At 35.8% G+C, this 17,280-nt stretch overlaps 2 protein-coding genes and 2 long non-coding RNA genes across 11 annotated transcripts in view; 3 read left to right on the top strand and 1 right to left on the bottom strand.

The window, feature by feature from the left end:
* The window catches only part of LOC134650180 (uncharacterized), a 207,586-nt gene that overhangs the window by 138,130 nt on the left and 52,176 nt on the right, over positions 1 to 17,280 (top strand). For all 8 annotated transcript variants that reach the window (XM_063505087.1, XM_063505080.1, XM_063505082.1 and 5 more), the window contains 2 exons: positions 1,838 to 1,915; positions 4,236 to 4,304. In XM_063505087.1, coding sequence (XP_063361157.1) covers positions 1,838 to 1,915; positions 4,236 to 4,304 — 147 coding nt within the window. The remainder of the gene's footprint in view (positions 1 to 1,837; positions 1,916 to 4,235; positions 4,305 to 17,280) is intronic.
* Positions 1 to 17,280, bottom strand: part of LOC134650363 (uncharacterized) — a 282,213-nt gene that overhangs the window by 240,332 nt on the left and 24,601 nt on the right. The window lies entirely within an intron of this gene.
* On the top strand, positions 9,682 to 11,719 carry LOC134650265 (uncharacterized). The gene is made up of 2 exons (XM_063505221.1): positions 9,682 to 9,831; positions 10,268 to 11,719. The coding sequence occupies exon 2, from the start codon at positions 10,348 to 10,350 to the stop codon at positions 11,152 to 11,154; it is 807 nt and encodes a 268-aa protein (XP_063361291.1). The 5' UTR covers positions 9,682 to 9,831; positions 10,268 to 10,347; the 3' UTR covers positions 11,155 to 11,719.
* Positions 14,113 to 14,665, top strand: LOC134650573 (uncharacterized). The gene is made up of 2 exons (XR_010097051.1): positions 14,113 to 14,339; positions 14,556 to 14,665. It is a non-coding gene; the product is annotated as an uncharacterized LOC134650573 (long non-coding RNA).

Below are 17,280 nucleotides of genomic sequence, written 5' to 3'. Positions count from 1 at the left end.
TAAGTAATAACTTAATAAGCATAAGTAATTAACTTAAATAGTATCAGTAATAACTTCCAGTTCAACGACCCCGCTCGCTCAGCGGATAGATTACTTAATCAACCAAAATGACAATGAAATACTATAATATTCAAATCCTCGATTTGCGTGTTAAATAAAATTACTAGCAACATTTCCTACAACGGCGAGTTTTCTTGAATCTGCCTTGTTTGGGTGAGCTCCTGTCGAATATTTTCCCTGTAAATCACTTCAACGGAAGCCTCCATTACGCTGGATGAAATTTGCGTTGCGACTGACAAGCGAAGCGTGAATCGCGTGGTGTGAAAGGCGAAAGGTTTTGAAATTACGTTATAATTTGAATACGTCTCGTCTCGGTAATTGAAAGGATTTGGTTTCTCGTAAACAAAGGTGGAACATTAAATATGTTGGAATGAACATTCTATTGTGTAAAATTGAGAAATAATTTGAGACACATGTTTACCTAATTGTGTTTATTCCTACAGGGGACAGGTTACCATAAATATTTTAAAACATACATAACAAAACTCTTCACTGACCTTTTAAGTACCCTTGCCTTAAATTCTATGTGAAGCAATAAATATACCTTATGTAATATGAAGTTTTAAGCACAGAATATTTTGCCCAAAAATAAATTGCTACTTCTTAGTACAACTTTCTTTTCTCGCCAATGTCACGACTTTACGTTTATATGCGACGCAAACATACGCAAGTTTACCTGGTTTTTGTTTGTATGTCATTACAACAAAACCCACTTCTTTAACCCCCCGTGTCCTCAAAACATACTCGTAAATTGCTATGTTTACCAGTCCTATATGTAGGTACATTTCTACTTACCCAATTCCCTTCGGCGCCCACCTTAGGTATGTGAAATTTAATTAACAAAGCATTCAGGAAAAACAAGCAATTTTTTCTCTAACTTTACGTGCTTGCCTCGTAAACGCAATCTAAAAATACGCAAACAACAACAATAGACAAACAACAGGTTACTTACTTATTATAATGAGGGTCTTAGCATATGAATCCATCTTCCGTAATGGTAAAGGTAGTCGTCCTATTAACCTACAGCTACAAAATCTAAACTTCAAGAAAATCAAGTCTATAGTATAAAAAAACGGCTAAGACCATTTGGGCCATGCTCAGTGTAGGGTTCCGAAGTTACCCGCGTGAGCGTGACTCAATGAGCTGCCTTGAATGGGGGCAATTGGGTATTGGGTATTATTGTGTATAACAAGCAAAAGGGAGTACCTTTGCAGCACTTTCATGAAGAAGGGAACACTTTTTGCAAATACTCAAAAACGGCTCAACTAATCAATCTGATGATGTTCGTTATGGTTTTCATTAAAAGTGCCTTTAATTTTCGGAACTACAAAATTTACTTTGTATCGCATACACATATATACAGGATTTGTATAGAAAACAAACTTAATTTTACGTGCGAGTAAGTGCCATATCTAACTTTTAAATGTGTGGTGGACCCTGATAGCTCCCAAAGCCACATGACCCAGGTTTCATAATCGGGGATAATTCTTACCTATTCAGGGGCCATTTATAGAAAAACTTTCAGCTTTTATACTAAAGGGGCCCACTGAGCATTAGTCCGCCGGACTACATCATCACCCTGGCAGTTAGAACAAAAAGTTGATAGTTCCGAACAACTGACAGGCCGGTAACGGCGGACTGATAATCAGTGGGCCCCTTAAGACGTAAGTCTGGCAGTCATGGGCTCTTGTTCTACATGCGACAGTGGTACCAATCAAGCAATTTAGAAGTATCGTAACCGCATGCATCGTGTAATAACCACCGAGTTTGCTCACAGGACGGATTGGAGGCGCTCGCCCGACTCCAGGCTCGCGGGTTGGAGACAAACATGTACAGCAAAGTCAACGAGATACAGGTACGAAATAATCATATTTAAAATCTGTTTGTAACAAGTAGGTTAAGCTTACAATGACGGATATAGACATTAAATATGATAAAAAAAATAGGTAGGTACCTACAGACGAATTGACAACCCTTTTTTGAAAGTCAGAAGCAATGATACCTTAGTGCGAGTGTAACGCATTGATAGAGTCTGTGCGGAAAGAGAAGAGTCATTAAATGTATGGGAACCAATACATTCCACGACTCTTCTCTTTCCGCACAAATTGCGGGGATCTTTCACTTTTACTCCAATAAAGGCGTACCTAATAGGAGTGAAAGAGAAAAATACCCGCAATTTGCGATCTTTAATCTCTATTGAATATAACGTTTTTGAAAATCTTCAGTTTTGTTAGAACACCTACTTACCTATTATGTACTTATTGTAAACGATTCTTCGAAAAAAAAATCTTAACCTTAATTTACCTTTCGTTCCTCTCAGTTCTTTAAAAAAACTTAAGTATTACCGTCAGTTTAAATATGGCTAAGCTAAAACAAATGCTGGTAGTTGAACGTCATTAAAAATTCACGCTCAGTCTCATTCTGCGGTTAAAATAAACGTATCAATTCCACTTGGGTCGATTATTGAAGCGGCGGCCTAAAATATTCCGGAAAATAATAGCTTGCGGAATTCGTTTACACGAAACGGAATTGTACAAAACTTGTATTAAGTAACAATTAAACCTCTTTGATTAGTAATTCGTACGTAGGTGCCAATTACGAATAGACTAAGAGAAAAAATATTGATTTTTTACTACAAAATATTTCGACTTGTTGTAGATATTGATCTACAACAAGTCGAAATATTTTGTAGTCGTAGTCTACTTCAATGGTGTGGTAAGTAGGCATCAGAAATCAGAATGATTACTTAATATTATGAAACAACTTTTTTTTTAATTTAGCCTAAAGATAAAAGATAAAAGATAGTTTATTCAAGTAGGCATAATTACAATGCGCTTATGAACGTCAAATAAAGCTAGGTAGACCGGCTCCAACCCTACACCTCTGCCCCGAGAAGATTTAAATCCCCCCTCAATTGGAGGAGGGTATCCCATTATGGGACCGGCAACAAACTCGGCGGGACACATCTTTTCAAAAATAATTACATCTTATAATTAACATGCATTACGAGAAAATAAGGAAAAAAAAATACAATTTAAATTACTATAGAATTCATGCAATTATACACATAAGGTGTAATAGAAATTTGATTTAGAAAATATACATATGTACATGGAATCATACAAATTCGTAGCTCTTTCAGAAAACATATCAAATTCTTACAAAAGGAAAAGAAAATAAAGTTATTAAAAGAAATGGGAAAACATATTATATAAATCTGATTGATTATTATGAATTACCGACATATAATATTTAATGTGCTTACCTGCTTACCTGAGCTGTGTCACCTATAACTCTATACATCATACAATGTTTTTAATTGCTACTACTTTTTATTAGTTTCTGGTTTGGACCATGCATGTTTGTCTGTCAAGTAGTCCTCGACTCTGTAATAAGCTTTTAACATCAATGACTTTTTTAAGTAATTCTTAAGAGCTGGAAAGGGTAATCTTAAAGCATCCTCAGGTAACTTGTTATAAAAATGAATGCATTGCCCAACGAATGACTTTTGTACCTTACGGACACGAAACTTTCTGATAGCAAGCTTATTTTTATTTCTAGTGTTAAAGTTATGGACATCAGAATTCTTAGTGAAGGAGTCTAGATTCTTAATAACATAAATAATACTATCATATAAGTATTGGGAAGCTACAGTTAAAATATTAATTTCTTTGAAAAGTTCTCTTAATGATTCACGCGCTCTTAAGTTATATATAGAACGAATGGCTCTCTTTTGTAAGACAAATATAGTCTGTATGTCAACGTTTCATAAACGGTTCTAAATGTTCAAATGACGTGACATGTTCACAAACTGCTTTCAAACTTTTGTCATAAAAGTTTGTTTCACAAAATGGTAACAATTTTCAATAAAATGTTATATTGTGCTACGATCGAGACTTAGCGACATCTGGCTTTTGCAACTGACATTTTTTAGGTCAAAAGTTTTGAAAACAGCGCCATCTGTTAAAGGGTGCTCAAACTGATTAACGCTAGCAATGGTGTTCCATATAAAGCTACCCAGAGCAAACTATTGGGAGCGTTCATGAACTGTTAGGGGGCAGCACACTTTGTTTATTGGCGCGAAGTATAAAGTATGTCAAGTTTTAGGTTCCAATATAGTCCATAAGTAGTCGTCTGTCTGCAAACAGGACTTATATATATTTTTACTTTGGCAGGAGGACATATCTATGAAAAAATATGACTACAGGGCGACACAGCTTCATCTTGCTGCAGTAAGAGCTCAGGTAAGTCCCAGCCTAATACTTAATGATTACGAAGTATAACACAATTTAAAGAAGTTTTCTCCAATGGTGCTAGTGTATGAGAATTTTTAAATAGGGATGTACTTAAAGGTTTTGTAAGGTTAGCAATAACGCATAGAGATGACATTAAGCTTCTTGGAATCAGAAGCCTTGTTAAGTACTCTAAAACCACTTACTGTAGCGTCTGTAGCCTCTACCAGATTAAGGTGGTTTTATCGTTAGATGACAATCAAAATTTACTATGAACCCCAGAAAATCCCGTTACAGTACATATTTCCGCACTAGTGCGTAAAATAGCACTGTTCGTGCGTATGTCGAAACTTTAAAGTGCCATATGTACTGTAAAACGTTGTTCGATACACGAGCGAATAGGTAATTCGCAACTCGTGTCGATTTAACACTCCCTTCAGTCGTGTTTTAATTTATCGCCACTCGTTTCGAATTTCCTCTTTTCCGCACTTGTATCGAAAATAACTATTGTCTATGACATACCTTACACTACGCTTGTTTTTTGATTAAATTTTATTTAGCTTTTATGGCTGTTGTACTGTACCTATTATGTAACGATTATCGCGCTAATGCAAAGATATATTAGATCCCTACAAGGTTCATAACAACATACGTTACATAGCTACGACTTTTCAGTATAGGACGACATTTCAGCTGTTGTAAAATAGTTATACAGGATGTTTCCTGTAACAGGAGCAATAAATTAAACTAAAGGCTGTACTCCTCAAACTGACCAACATTTGTTCAGCAACTTTTGAAAATAACTCATGTTTTAATTTTTATTACACTTTAAAATTTATTCTAAGACGCAATGTATTGCAAATTTAGTTATGTTTAAAACGTGACAAGCAACGTCAAACACACTGATGTCAGCGTACATTGAAGGCAATATTTATTTTGTATGAAAAAGAGGTAGTCTGAAGGATTCATAATTTTTAAAAGTTGCTGAATAAATGTTGGTCAGTTTGAGAAGTACAGCCTTCAGTTTAATTTATTGCTCCTGTTACAGGAAGCACCCTGTATTTACGATATAAGTGCGGAAAGTAGGAAATTCGCAACGTGTGGTGATAAATTAAAACAGGACCCAAGGGAGTGTTTTAAATCGACACGGGTTGCGAATTAGCTATTGCACATGTATTGTACAACGTTTTACAGTACATACGGGCTTTTATTTTTTTTACATAGGCACGGAAAGTGCTTATTCCTGCTAGTGCGGCAAAGTAGCACCTTACTGTAAATTTTATTACCAGATTTTCTATTCCCATCGTCAAATTACTTTACTATGAGAAACAACATTAATGACATTAGGTATACATTTTATACAACTGATAATGTCTGCACTATCTGTAGGCACATCTAGTCTACAGTATGTACATACATTCAAAGCACCTAGATATACATCAAACTAGGCTTCTGAGACGGCTACTAAAATATTTCGTTGCTGGCCAACTACTCATTCTTCTAAGTGTTTACATTCCGACAGGCTGCTGGGCCCGGGCCAAAAGCGCAAGCGCCAAAGCCTTTGCACATGTGCAGGAAACCGGCAGCTTGAATCAATAGTTTCAACTTTTCCCGCTTTTAATTCAGTGCTTGAAAGTTCTTCTTTTGCGGAGCTTTAGCTGTTGTTGGATTTTTTTGTGCTTGCTGTTTTTGATATAGGTCAACAATCAAACTCTGGTAAGTTTTAACCAGTAAAATGCCTACCATATTTAACAATTTTTTTTATTTATTTTTTTAATGTAATTTTTTTGCTTTATTTATTCATTAAAATGATATTAATTAAATCGTTTTTAAAAGTATAAAATGATTACATTTCATATTTTCCGTACGTACGATTGCCGCATTGCGCACAGCCTCCCATTCAGTCTGAGAAGAGATCTCGCAGGCACACATAACCTTGCGACGCTGTCCGTGTACATAACAAAGCACTCGCCAGTATCTATAATACACGTGTTTCCGTCCTTAAAGTCAGTTTTATTCAGCAACCACGGAAAATAAACTGAAAATTAAATTCCGAGCCAAAATGGGCTGGATATCTATGAAGAATCATATGGTAAGTTTTTCGTAACTAAGATGTTTCTATCATTTCATACCTATTACGATATTTTATTCAATACATGATCAAAATATAAAAGGTACCACCTGATTTATTACTCATACGACAGTATTTATTTCACGACAACAGGTATATTTATGAAAAATAACCTAAAACGCTCTTCCTTTCGCTCAAATAAGATACGGGTAATCTATTGATGGTATTTAGGCAATATAATTGTAAAGTTTTACATTAGTTTTGTCATCTAGTGAGAAAACCATTAACTTAATATTGCCTGTGCATTAATTTTCCACTTAAAGTTCCGTAATAATAATGGCATCAAAAAATAATTAATTAAGCTGGAGGAGGCGTCGAATGGCGCGCTAATGAGATAGGTACTGCATTTTTGTCTCTTACTAGCTTAGTAACATTCTGAAAATGAAATCTTTTGTTTTTGTACTTTGTTGCACATCACTGGCGTTAGTTAATTTCAATTTATTTATTTCCTTTAAATACAATTTTAACATTACAACATGTTGTTCGTAAGAGTAGGAAACGATTCCTCCGTACTAGTAAAAACTGTATGACGGCAGGAAGCACCACCACCACAGTTGTAATTAGAATTTAATGTATAAGTAATGACTTTATCTGACAAATTAATAGAACAGGAGCTCCCCTGAGTCCCCTCACTATACGGTAACATATACAGGGTGATTCAGGAGACGTGAGCAGGATCAAGCCCACGCATACAGTAAGTTATAAACAACTGGTTTGTTGTACCAGTATTTGTGATTTTAACTTTAATTTATTTTACACTGTTTAAAAAAAAGTTAAAAATTTATTTACGACTTTTATGGTCACCCTCTTTGTTTTATACATAACAAGTGCCAAATTGAATGTCATCGGAGTCTGGTTACTTTTGAAAAATCGTATCTCACTCAAGTGTGACATTTTATTTTCTTCATACGCAAAGTGCTGTCATAACGGTTAAAAAGGTTTTATCTTTGTTAATGAAATGTTGTAGGGTATCCATGATTGTAGATAATTAAATTTGTCCTTACCAAAAAGTATTACAACAGAAAAAAACCGTGATTGTTTTACTTAAATATTGTGGTGAACGATTCTTTTACATTTACTAATTGTGTAGGCTTAGTCCTGCTCACGTCCCATGAATCACCCTGTATAGGCCTTGTGGGCCTTGTTGCCTGAAATAAATTTTAAAATAACAAAAATAAGGGCTCAAGCAGAACATTTTGGTATTATAGCTGGTCAACCAAATCTTGACAGTAAAAAAAGGCGCGATATTCAAATTTTCTATGGTACGATATCCCTTCGCGCCTACATTTTTCAAATTTGCCGCCTTTTTCTAAGTATATTTTATACTCGAACGCACCAATTTTGTCAGTAGAAAAAACCGGCCAAGTGCGAGTCGGACTCGCGTTCCAAGGGTTCCGTACATTAAGTCCGACTCACGCTTGACTGCACCTTTCTAATAGGTTTTCCTGTCATCTATAGGTAAAGAACTATTTTATGTATTTTTTTCAAAATCTTATACCCAGTAGTTTCGGAGATAAGAGGGGGGGGGGGGAATGGTCATTTTTTGCCTATAAATGACTATTTATTCTAAAATTATAAAAATAAATATTTGAATTTCTTACAATGAGCTCTTTCATTTAGTACCTATGTAACACGATATAGTTTGAAAAACTTTATTTTTTAATTTTCTTATTTACCCCCCCAAAAATGGCCTCCATGTTTTCATTTATTTACGTTACACATCCGCCTTGGGGCACAAATTTTCAGTATGTGTGCCAAATTTCAACTTAATTGGTCCAGTAGTTTCGGAGAAAATAAGCTGTGACCGACGGACAGACAGACGCACGAGTGATCCTATAAAGGTTTCGTTTTTTTTTTCTTTTGAGGTACGGAACCCTAAAACAGCGCGTAATTTAATATTTGCATTTGAGATCGATCCTTCGGTCCTACATTTTTCTGCTGCGTTTTTCTACTGACAAAGCTGGCTTGCCAGAGTATAGTATGACTACAGGAAATTTTAACATGTAAATCTAATAGCTGTGTATGACCCACCAACTCGTAAATTTTGCATTTTTAATAGATATGATTAAACATGTATGAAACAAGCTACTTACCTAGGTAGGTACATGAGATTATAAACAAAATACACTACCGGTTCTACTTATAAATAACGAAAAATTATGTGATGGTACCCCACACGGAACCCCAAGGAACCCTTAGACCGCCATTCAGGCTTGCACTTGGGCAGTTTTTATCATAAGGTCATTTTAAATATACGTTTTTTTGCGGCATAAACGGTCGTATCTTTTATTAAAGTTAACTTAGAAGTTTGATTTTTTCACAGCTTCAAGACCTTTAAGGGAGTGTAGAGTCTACACTCCCTTAAAGGTCTTGAAGCTGTGAAAAAAACAATGTAGACCTGAGTATAATATATTAAATTATGGTTTTAATTTCAACTCGATCCCTCCACGCGTTCCCGAGATAAAGGGTCTTGACAGACAGACAGACGGACGGATGGACGGACGGTCGGACTGACGGACTGATGGACTGACGGACTGACGGACGGACAACAAAGTGATCCTATAAGGGTTCTGTTTTTTCCTTTTGAGGTACGGAACGGAACCCTAAAAAATAAAAGTTGTATTCACACAATCATACACTAACCAACAATGGTCTTCTAAGAACGAGACATGTAAATTCATTTATGTCCCTATCTCACTCTATCCCTGTAGTTTGAAATTATAATAGCTGTACCGGGTCGTGTAGGCGCGGCTTTAATTACTATTATATATAGCTGGTCAACTTAATCTTGTTAGTAAAAAAAGGCGCGAAATTCAAATTTTCTATGGGACGATATCCCTTCGCGCCTACATTTTTCAAATTTGCCGCCTTTTTCTACTGTCAAGATCTAGTTGACCAAGTATAGTAGGTATATTATCTTCTCTGTCCCTCGAATATACAAGAGCGATAGAGAAGAAAGTTACGATTTTCGATTTTTCGTTGTTGGCGGTAGGGCCGGTAGGCCCTCAACAGACATACGAGTAAGTAGAAGTAGTTTTTTTTTTCAGTTTGTCCATAATTAAATGAAGGAAAATCTTTTATTACCATTGCTACAATTAGGTGAACATTTCCGAGCATAAAATCATATTGTTTTTTTGCATGACCTACCTACCTACGCAAATGCGATCTAATCTGTAATTAAAAATTACTTCATCGCGCCCATGTCGCGCCCACATTTTTACGAACGCAACCATAACCTTTCCCGCGCGTTTACCCTGCCACTTGCGGATAAATTTGGAACTACTTTGCGTCATGAAGGCTATCTATGTACTGTGGACTCGTGTTTGTGTACGAAATTGTAACATTTCAGCTTTTATCGGAATATACAGTGATTGTGAATGATTTGCATGAGAATGCAGAGATTACCAGGTATGTTTTACTTTATTTAAAATATTGATTATGTAATTGTTAACAGCTACGAGAACTAAATGATGACGAGACATATTTTTGTTGGATATAGACATTTTCTAGTAGGAATAAATTGAAAAGTAATGCTAAATATTACGAAGTATTGTTTTTAATGTGTTTGTAACGTGTATCTACACCCTTATTGGTTTACAGTGACTATCTGCATAACCTCAAACGATATTATCGTAACGCTCTATTAGTCACTAATACCTCCCGTTCTAATTAAACTACTTATCTAAATAGTGGTGATTTCCTAATTTGTATTAATGAAACAGTTGTCATAATCTCTCTCTGTCAAAAACACTGTAAATTTTAGTCAATTCGTAATGCGTAATTTGGGCGGGAAAACCTGTTAAGTCAGAAAATGTCTTAAATAATATCTATTTTAATGTTTCAGACACACAAAACATACTCAACCTTGTGATATAAACAACCCCATAACTCATCTCTAAGAAACCTTGAAGCAAGAGCATCATAATGAAACAAAGTTCTTCAAAATTGGCATCAAGGAGCAATGGCTACCAGTCAGATGACGATACAGTGCGATACAAGCTGAATACAGAGTTCTTCAACAATACTAACAAAGTTGCAATAAAACCGAACAAGAAACAAGAAAATGTAGAACCTGATGATGGTATTCGGTACATGTTTCCAAAAGTTTTAGTAAAAAATCTAGCAATTGATAAGAAGCCCAAACAGAAAATTAAAGTTAACTTTTGGAGCAGCAAACAATCTCTCAACCGCATGCGCAAAGCAGATGCAAAAAAAGAATTAAATCCCAGGCACACAGTAGCCGCGCCATCCCATGAAAGGTTAAATGATAAACCGAAGAACTCTGCTGTGAAGGTACGCAAACGGGTATCATTTCTGCCTTCCCCGTTGTTCTCTGACAACCATGTACCAATGGTGACTGTACCTGATGACTTGACTATTCATCTTAATGAAGAAGAGGCAAATGATCTTGGCGAGGACTTAAACCAAGCAATTACTGAGCAGGACGCTGCAACGAAAAGCAAATCAAGTGATATGTCCAAAAGGAAATCTCACTCATTACCAACTCAAACGAGTCCCAAAGGCACAAAACGCAAGCACAGCAGTGACGACTCCGATGGCAGGTCCCATGGAAATGAAAATGACCTAGAATTCTTCTCCAAGTATGTGGTACAAAAGTTAAGGAAAATGGAAACCAACCAACGGATTTACTCAGAAAACTTAATTAATACTGTTCTCATGTTGGGACAACTCTGCAAGTTGAATGGTAAATATAAAATATTAGAACAGTAACAATAGCGTCTTAAAATTAATTTTAAGAGTTACCCTTGTGTATTTAAGTTAACATGGTTAATGAGTTTGAAGAAAATAATTATTAATGTTTAAAAGTATATTAACTTTAAAACAAGGAATGTTCAACAAAAATATTGTTACTACTTTGACTGAACTTGTGCAATAATAACTAACAACTAGCTCAAGTTTATTGCTTTCCAGCCAAATTCATAGATCCCAATGAACTTGTTATGAATGTGACTCGCACAAGCCAGAGTTTTAATATGTTTAATAAATTATTACACCTTGTAAACAACAAATATTGTAACATACCTATTGTGTTCAGTCACATTTCCATTTCCTATTATTTTGTAGCTGTAAGGTAACTATTTATACATAGTTAGTATGTACTTGTACATATGATTAGCGACAAGAACTTGTCAATGATATAATTAACAATTTACAAAAATAATAACTCATAAGTACAGAAACTCTAATATTTATTTTAAGGCATAGTGCATCTAATGAAATGTCATGCATGTCTTACGTTTAATTTATTTGTTAAATATTTTCATTTAAAAAAACTACATGTTTGAGTGCTAAATATTGAATGGTGTTAGTATATTTACTAGATTATGCATATTTCTGGATTTTTAAGCCTTCATACATATCACGCCTATTGTGCTAATTGTTATAAAAATTTTCTTGTGCTATTTTACTGAAATTTTAAGTACAGTCGCCATCAGATATATCAGAGTGGCCAAGGTGCTCTCAAATATCTGAACACGTCTCTATTGTTAAGGCGTTAGAGTGTGCGTTCAGATATTGTGAACACCATGACCGCTCCGACATAATATATCAGATATTATCTAATGGCGACTGTATTTATTGTAAGTTTTATTTGCGTACAAATTTTAGTTATAAACGCACAAGCTTTGCTAACTTATATTTTTTGGTTGTATTTATTTTCTGAAGAAGTAAAGTTTCACCAGACACATAATGAAGTCAGTGTTTTAGTACTTTTAGAGCAGGTTTCTGTGCTGAACTAGATGGCGCTGTACGGCGCAATTTGATTTGTGATAACTGGATTATTAAAGTTAGGTGTCATACAGCTTCAACATATTAAAGGCCTGTGAATTCTTTTAATTCCTTTCTTTTTGACGCGTGTTAAATCTAGTTTTCAAATAAACAAATGACAGAAATTTATTTTGTTATTGTCACTTTTGTTCATATTTAAGACTTAAAAGGTGACAATGACTTCATATTAATTTGAATTAGTCATTTATATCTATAAGGTCAAAGGTCAATGCCGCCAAATTCGTCATAGGGACAATTCCTTTATATTTCTTTTTCTTATATTTCTTTTTTTTTGCAACCATAGGTAAAAAAGCCTATCTGGTTTTGATTGCTGAAGCTAAAAGCAATTGCTGGTTTGTGGATGAAATTATCAATTGTGTACGTACTTTTATTAACCTTTTGGCCGCCGGACCTAGTCCGCAAAGACGTTCACTCACACGCCAGAGCAAATTTTAAGTGTAAACAACTAATAAAAAGTTTAGGGATTGCAAATAGTGATATCGATATTTACAATTTATGGTAAAAATCTTCTCAATTTGGCTTTGTTCTTATCCAACTTTAATTTATTTCGAAAATGCCAAAAATTAACATATTTTTTACACACGACAATGTTAAAAATAAAGGTCTTTATCATTAAAAACAACCACTAAACAATATCGATTCATAACGTAATATCACCGCACTAGGCTGTACAAGAAGTCGTTTATACAAGACAACGGCGCGCATGGACTGTCCGCAGTGCAGACCGACAAGGACTGTTTCCGCGCGGACTAAGTAATAATAGTCTCTAGGTCAACGGCGTAAGCGCTTGTCGGTACGTAAACTTTATAAGCGTAACGTTAGAGCCGCGCATCGTGTGTCGATAATATAAATGTAAGTACCGAAACTGCATTGGGGAAAATTGCACGTGGGTTAATTGAATTGTCAATGAGTGAAGAACAATAATATTGGAAAAGGGTGGGGATCGGAAATGTTCGGGAATGCATGTTTCACATTCGACATGTTCCTTAGATGAGCTTCTCAGTTCCCGTATTACATCCTCCCTACCATGACAATTTTTCGTCAATTTCAAATATATAACATTCTCATAGTTAGGCGACACTGACTATATAGTCCTAGCGTCCGCCTGTACCATTCTTGTGCGAAGCGGTTACTGCAGGGTATCACTCCCCACTACACTATCATCTTAAAATGAATCTTTTGTTCTGCAAATAAACCACAAGGACAGATTTACTTGTCTGATTCTACTATCAACAGCTGAAGAAGCTCCCTGAACTTCAGTACAGTTAATGCCTGTATCTCGTCTCGTTTTACGTATTCTAGTTACAAGTTACCACCAATTGGCATTTAACAAGTGTTCAAATGCTTAAATAAAACCCGATTTGCGATTTCATATTTATTTTGAATATTCTCATATCGAGTTAACATTCCCATCCCTAGCTGTCTTGTATACAAGACAACGGCGACGAGGAACAAGAAAAACGTTGAAATCTGGAGCAATTTTTTTGAGAGCCTTATTATAAAAGAATGGATTTCTATAGCTGCAATAAATGCAATTTTTTTTTAAACAAGGACCTAAAACATTAACATGAGTGTAAAAAAAATATAATTGATATTTTTTCCACATTTACCGAGCGGTTGAATTTTTGTCTTGTATACAAGACAGCGGCGCCAGTGTATCGTTCTATCGTTGTCTTGTATACATGCCAACGGCGGTCAAAGGGTTAAAAAAAAAACGCTCGTGTACAGAATTGTCCCTATGACACATTTGGCCGGATTGACCTGGTTTGGTGAAACTTTACAGTCTTTACACGTTATAGTTGTTTTTTTTTTGTGTATTTTGTTCCACGGTTTTCATGCTATCATTGTTGTAGGGGTAATTAACAGATTTTTAAAAAGAAAAAAAAAAGATTTTTGACAAAGCTTTTGTCTTGGTCCATAAATTGCGTAATGGGTAGTTTAATGTAATGGACTTTCTGTGATCCCATTTCAGCACAATAAAGTGAAAAGTAAACTGTATATCTGTTATACGAAAAGTAATGAAATTGTGTTAATATAGTTGTCGATTAAGAAAAGTATTTACATATTTACAAAACCTGATTGTTGTTTGCCGGAAACGATGACTTATAGTTCGTTTTTTTAGCATTAGAAATTAGGTAAACAATCTTGACGTGTCTTTTTATTGAAAAACACGTTTTAAAAATAAATAATGGCAAATATGTAACAATTATGAATCTAATACGATCACTTATATTCTTCTGCTTTCATAAGTAATAGTTACTGATTTTTTAAAATTAAAAGACGTGTCAAGATCGTTTACTTTCTTTCTAATGCTAAACTGTTAGTTGAGTCTCGGTTTCTATATTAATATTAAGTATACATATTTTTAAAATTAGAGATTGTACCTATAAGGTGGAATTTCTGCCTTAAAAATAAAACTTTGTGAACTTAACAATATGATTTCTTTTATTTAACATACCTACCTGGTATAGTCCATCTAAGTTTACTCTGCGCCCACTTTGATGTGACAGAGTGTGTTAGTGACACCTCCACACTTGCAAAACCTATGCAGAGTTGGCTTGGTCAGTCAGACCCTAGTTCAACTTTTCGTCAACCAAATGGAACCCTTGCCTTGCATTCCTTGCAAACCAAAAGAACTCCATAATACAACTTTGGGAACAAATCAAATTGTTTTCGATTTGTGTGTTTTTATGTTGTCACACTGGTACACAGACAAGACATCCTCTAGACTGAGCATAGTAACGCTACACCCTCTGCCACTTATACGGTAGTTTTACTCCATCTTCGAGTCAATCCCGTGCCGTGATTGGTCCGTGTCTTTGAACGAACCAATCACGGCACGGGATTCGCTCACCTCGTCCCCCCCTCGCACCCCCGTATTTTTGGCAGCATCGGTTTCATGAAATAATTGCTCTAAACTCCGTCTAGAGGATTCCTAGTCTATGCACTGGTAGGTATATTAATTATAAACTAATTTGATTTACAAAACAATAATTTAATTTGATTGGTTCCCAAAGTTGTATAGATGGCAGCACCATCGCTCGATATACCTATCGTTATCCCGTAGGCTAGGTGCGCAGAGAATTCGTATAGGAGGTGCAAGCACGTACGCTCGCCCTTAGACTTGGTCAAAGACTCCTAGTCGTTTTAAGATGGCATATAGCTAGGTTAAGTCGTAGCCTAGAGGTCCAGTCCAGGGGGCCTAACCAAGATGATGATCGTTTGCGCTGTAGCGAACGAAACGCTCATGTCTCTATCACTTCCATATTAGTGCGACAAAGAGACGTTATGGCTCCTCTACACGATGGCCCAGCGCTGGACTGGACCAGCGAGATGGCTATGGATCCTCTACACGATGGCCTGTAGATGCGTACGCAGCTTAGCTGACCCACTACCTTTGATGTGCGGACGAAAAACCGATACCGTGGCCATCCCATCGCCATCCCGCCGCGCCATAAGCCATCCGACACCATTACCCTCCCTTACAAGCTAGCCCATCTTAGTGGGCCAGTATGATGGCCCATCGTGTAGAGGTGTCATTAACGTTTCGTTCGCTACGGCGCACACGGTTGTCATCTTGTCTAGGACCCCAGGGCTTTACAATGGCTGTCTGTTAAAATCATAAAGTTTAACCTTCCTTTTTCTTGGCTATGGCCAGTCTGTTTAAAAAAAACCTACCTACTAAATTCGAAAGACCTAAAGTCTATTTTTTTATTCCGTAGACTGAAATGACAGTTAATTGTATGAACATGAAATGTCATTTCATACTATTAACTGTCATTTCAGTCTACCGAATAAAAAAATAGACTTTAAGTACTGGAAAAATATGGGCGGCAATGCATGTAGTTTGAAAGCGGCCATAGGTTTAATGTCCGCTTACTGCTTTAGGTCCTACTCAGCGGCCTGTATGTTTGTTTGCCACCTTCGTGGTACTAATACTTGAACCTTTTAGAAAGTTTCTTTACGTCGCGCTTGCGTTGAGGCGTAGCATCCATCATTCCGTACGGAGACATTTTATCCATTACCACACGCAATTACTTATTGAGGCGGAAAAATCGAAAGCAATTTATTTGTAAAAGTTTTAGGTAGGTAAATAGATAAGTGGATGACAGCTACAAAATAGTAATTATAGGCTCCAAAGTTTTTCAGGTTAAGGCCAAACGTTATCATTTGTTACGTCGACGCTCAGAAAAGAGTTTTCGGACATCAAGTAAAGCATCATTGATACTAAAGTTTTCAGATTGAGGTTACTATTTCATCCCTCTTGTTCTACCCGATTTATAACGGTAATATAACGAAGGTAATACAGGAGGTTGAACTATGTTTACCTACCTCATTATTTTTAACCGACTTCCAAATCTAAAAGGAGGAGGTTATCAATTCGGTTGTATGTTTTTTTTTATTTTTTTATTTTTTTTTTATGTTTGTTACTCCATATCTCCGTCATTACTGGACCGATTTTGAAAATTATTTTTTTGATTGTATGTATATGCATACAGATTGGTCCCGTTTTTGTCAAAACCTAGTTCTGATGATGGGATCCATGAGGAATCGAGGGAACTCCTCAAATCTTAAAGGCACACATATAGTGATTTTTGTATTTTTATCAACAAATCAAGCATATACATTCAAAAAAGTGACATTTGATGAAGTGGAACTGCTGATGATGATCAGAACGGAACTCTTCAACGATGCATAGCACACGTCTGACGATTTGTCCTCTTCGTTATGTTTGTTAAGCAAGTTAAGTTTTTAAGCTACATTTTTGTCAAGCTCGAGTGCTGATGATGGGATCCATGAGGAATCGAGGGAACTCCTCAAATCTTAAAGGCATGCGTATAGAGATTTTTGTATTTTCATCAACAAATCAAGCATATACATAAAAAAAGTGACATTTGATGAAGTGGAACTGCTGATGATGATCAGAACAGAACTCTTCAACGACGCATAGTTCACGTTTGGCGATTTGTCCTCTTCGTTATGTTTGTTAAGCAAGTTAAGTTTTTAAGCCACAATTTTGTCAAGCTCGAGTTCTGATGATGGGATCCA

This window comes from Cydia amplana, chromosome 8 (assembly GCF_948474715.1).
Source record: "Cydia amplana chromosome 8, ilCydAmpl1.1, whole genome shotgun sequence".
In the NCBI taxonomy this organism is placed as follows: Eukaryota; Metazoa; Arthropoda; class Insecta; order Lepidoptera; family Tortricidae; genus Cydia; species Cydia amplana.
This window is presented reverse-complemented; position numbering and strand designations above follow the sequence as displayed.

Excerpts from the sequence above, each read along its gene's own strand:
- LOC134650265 (XM_063505221.1), top strand. The coding sequence starts at position 10,348 with ATGAAACAAAGTTCTTCAAAATTGGCATCAAGGAGCAATGGCTACCAG.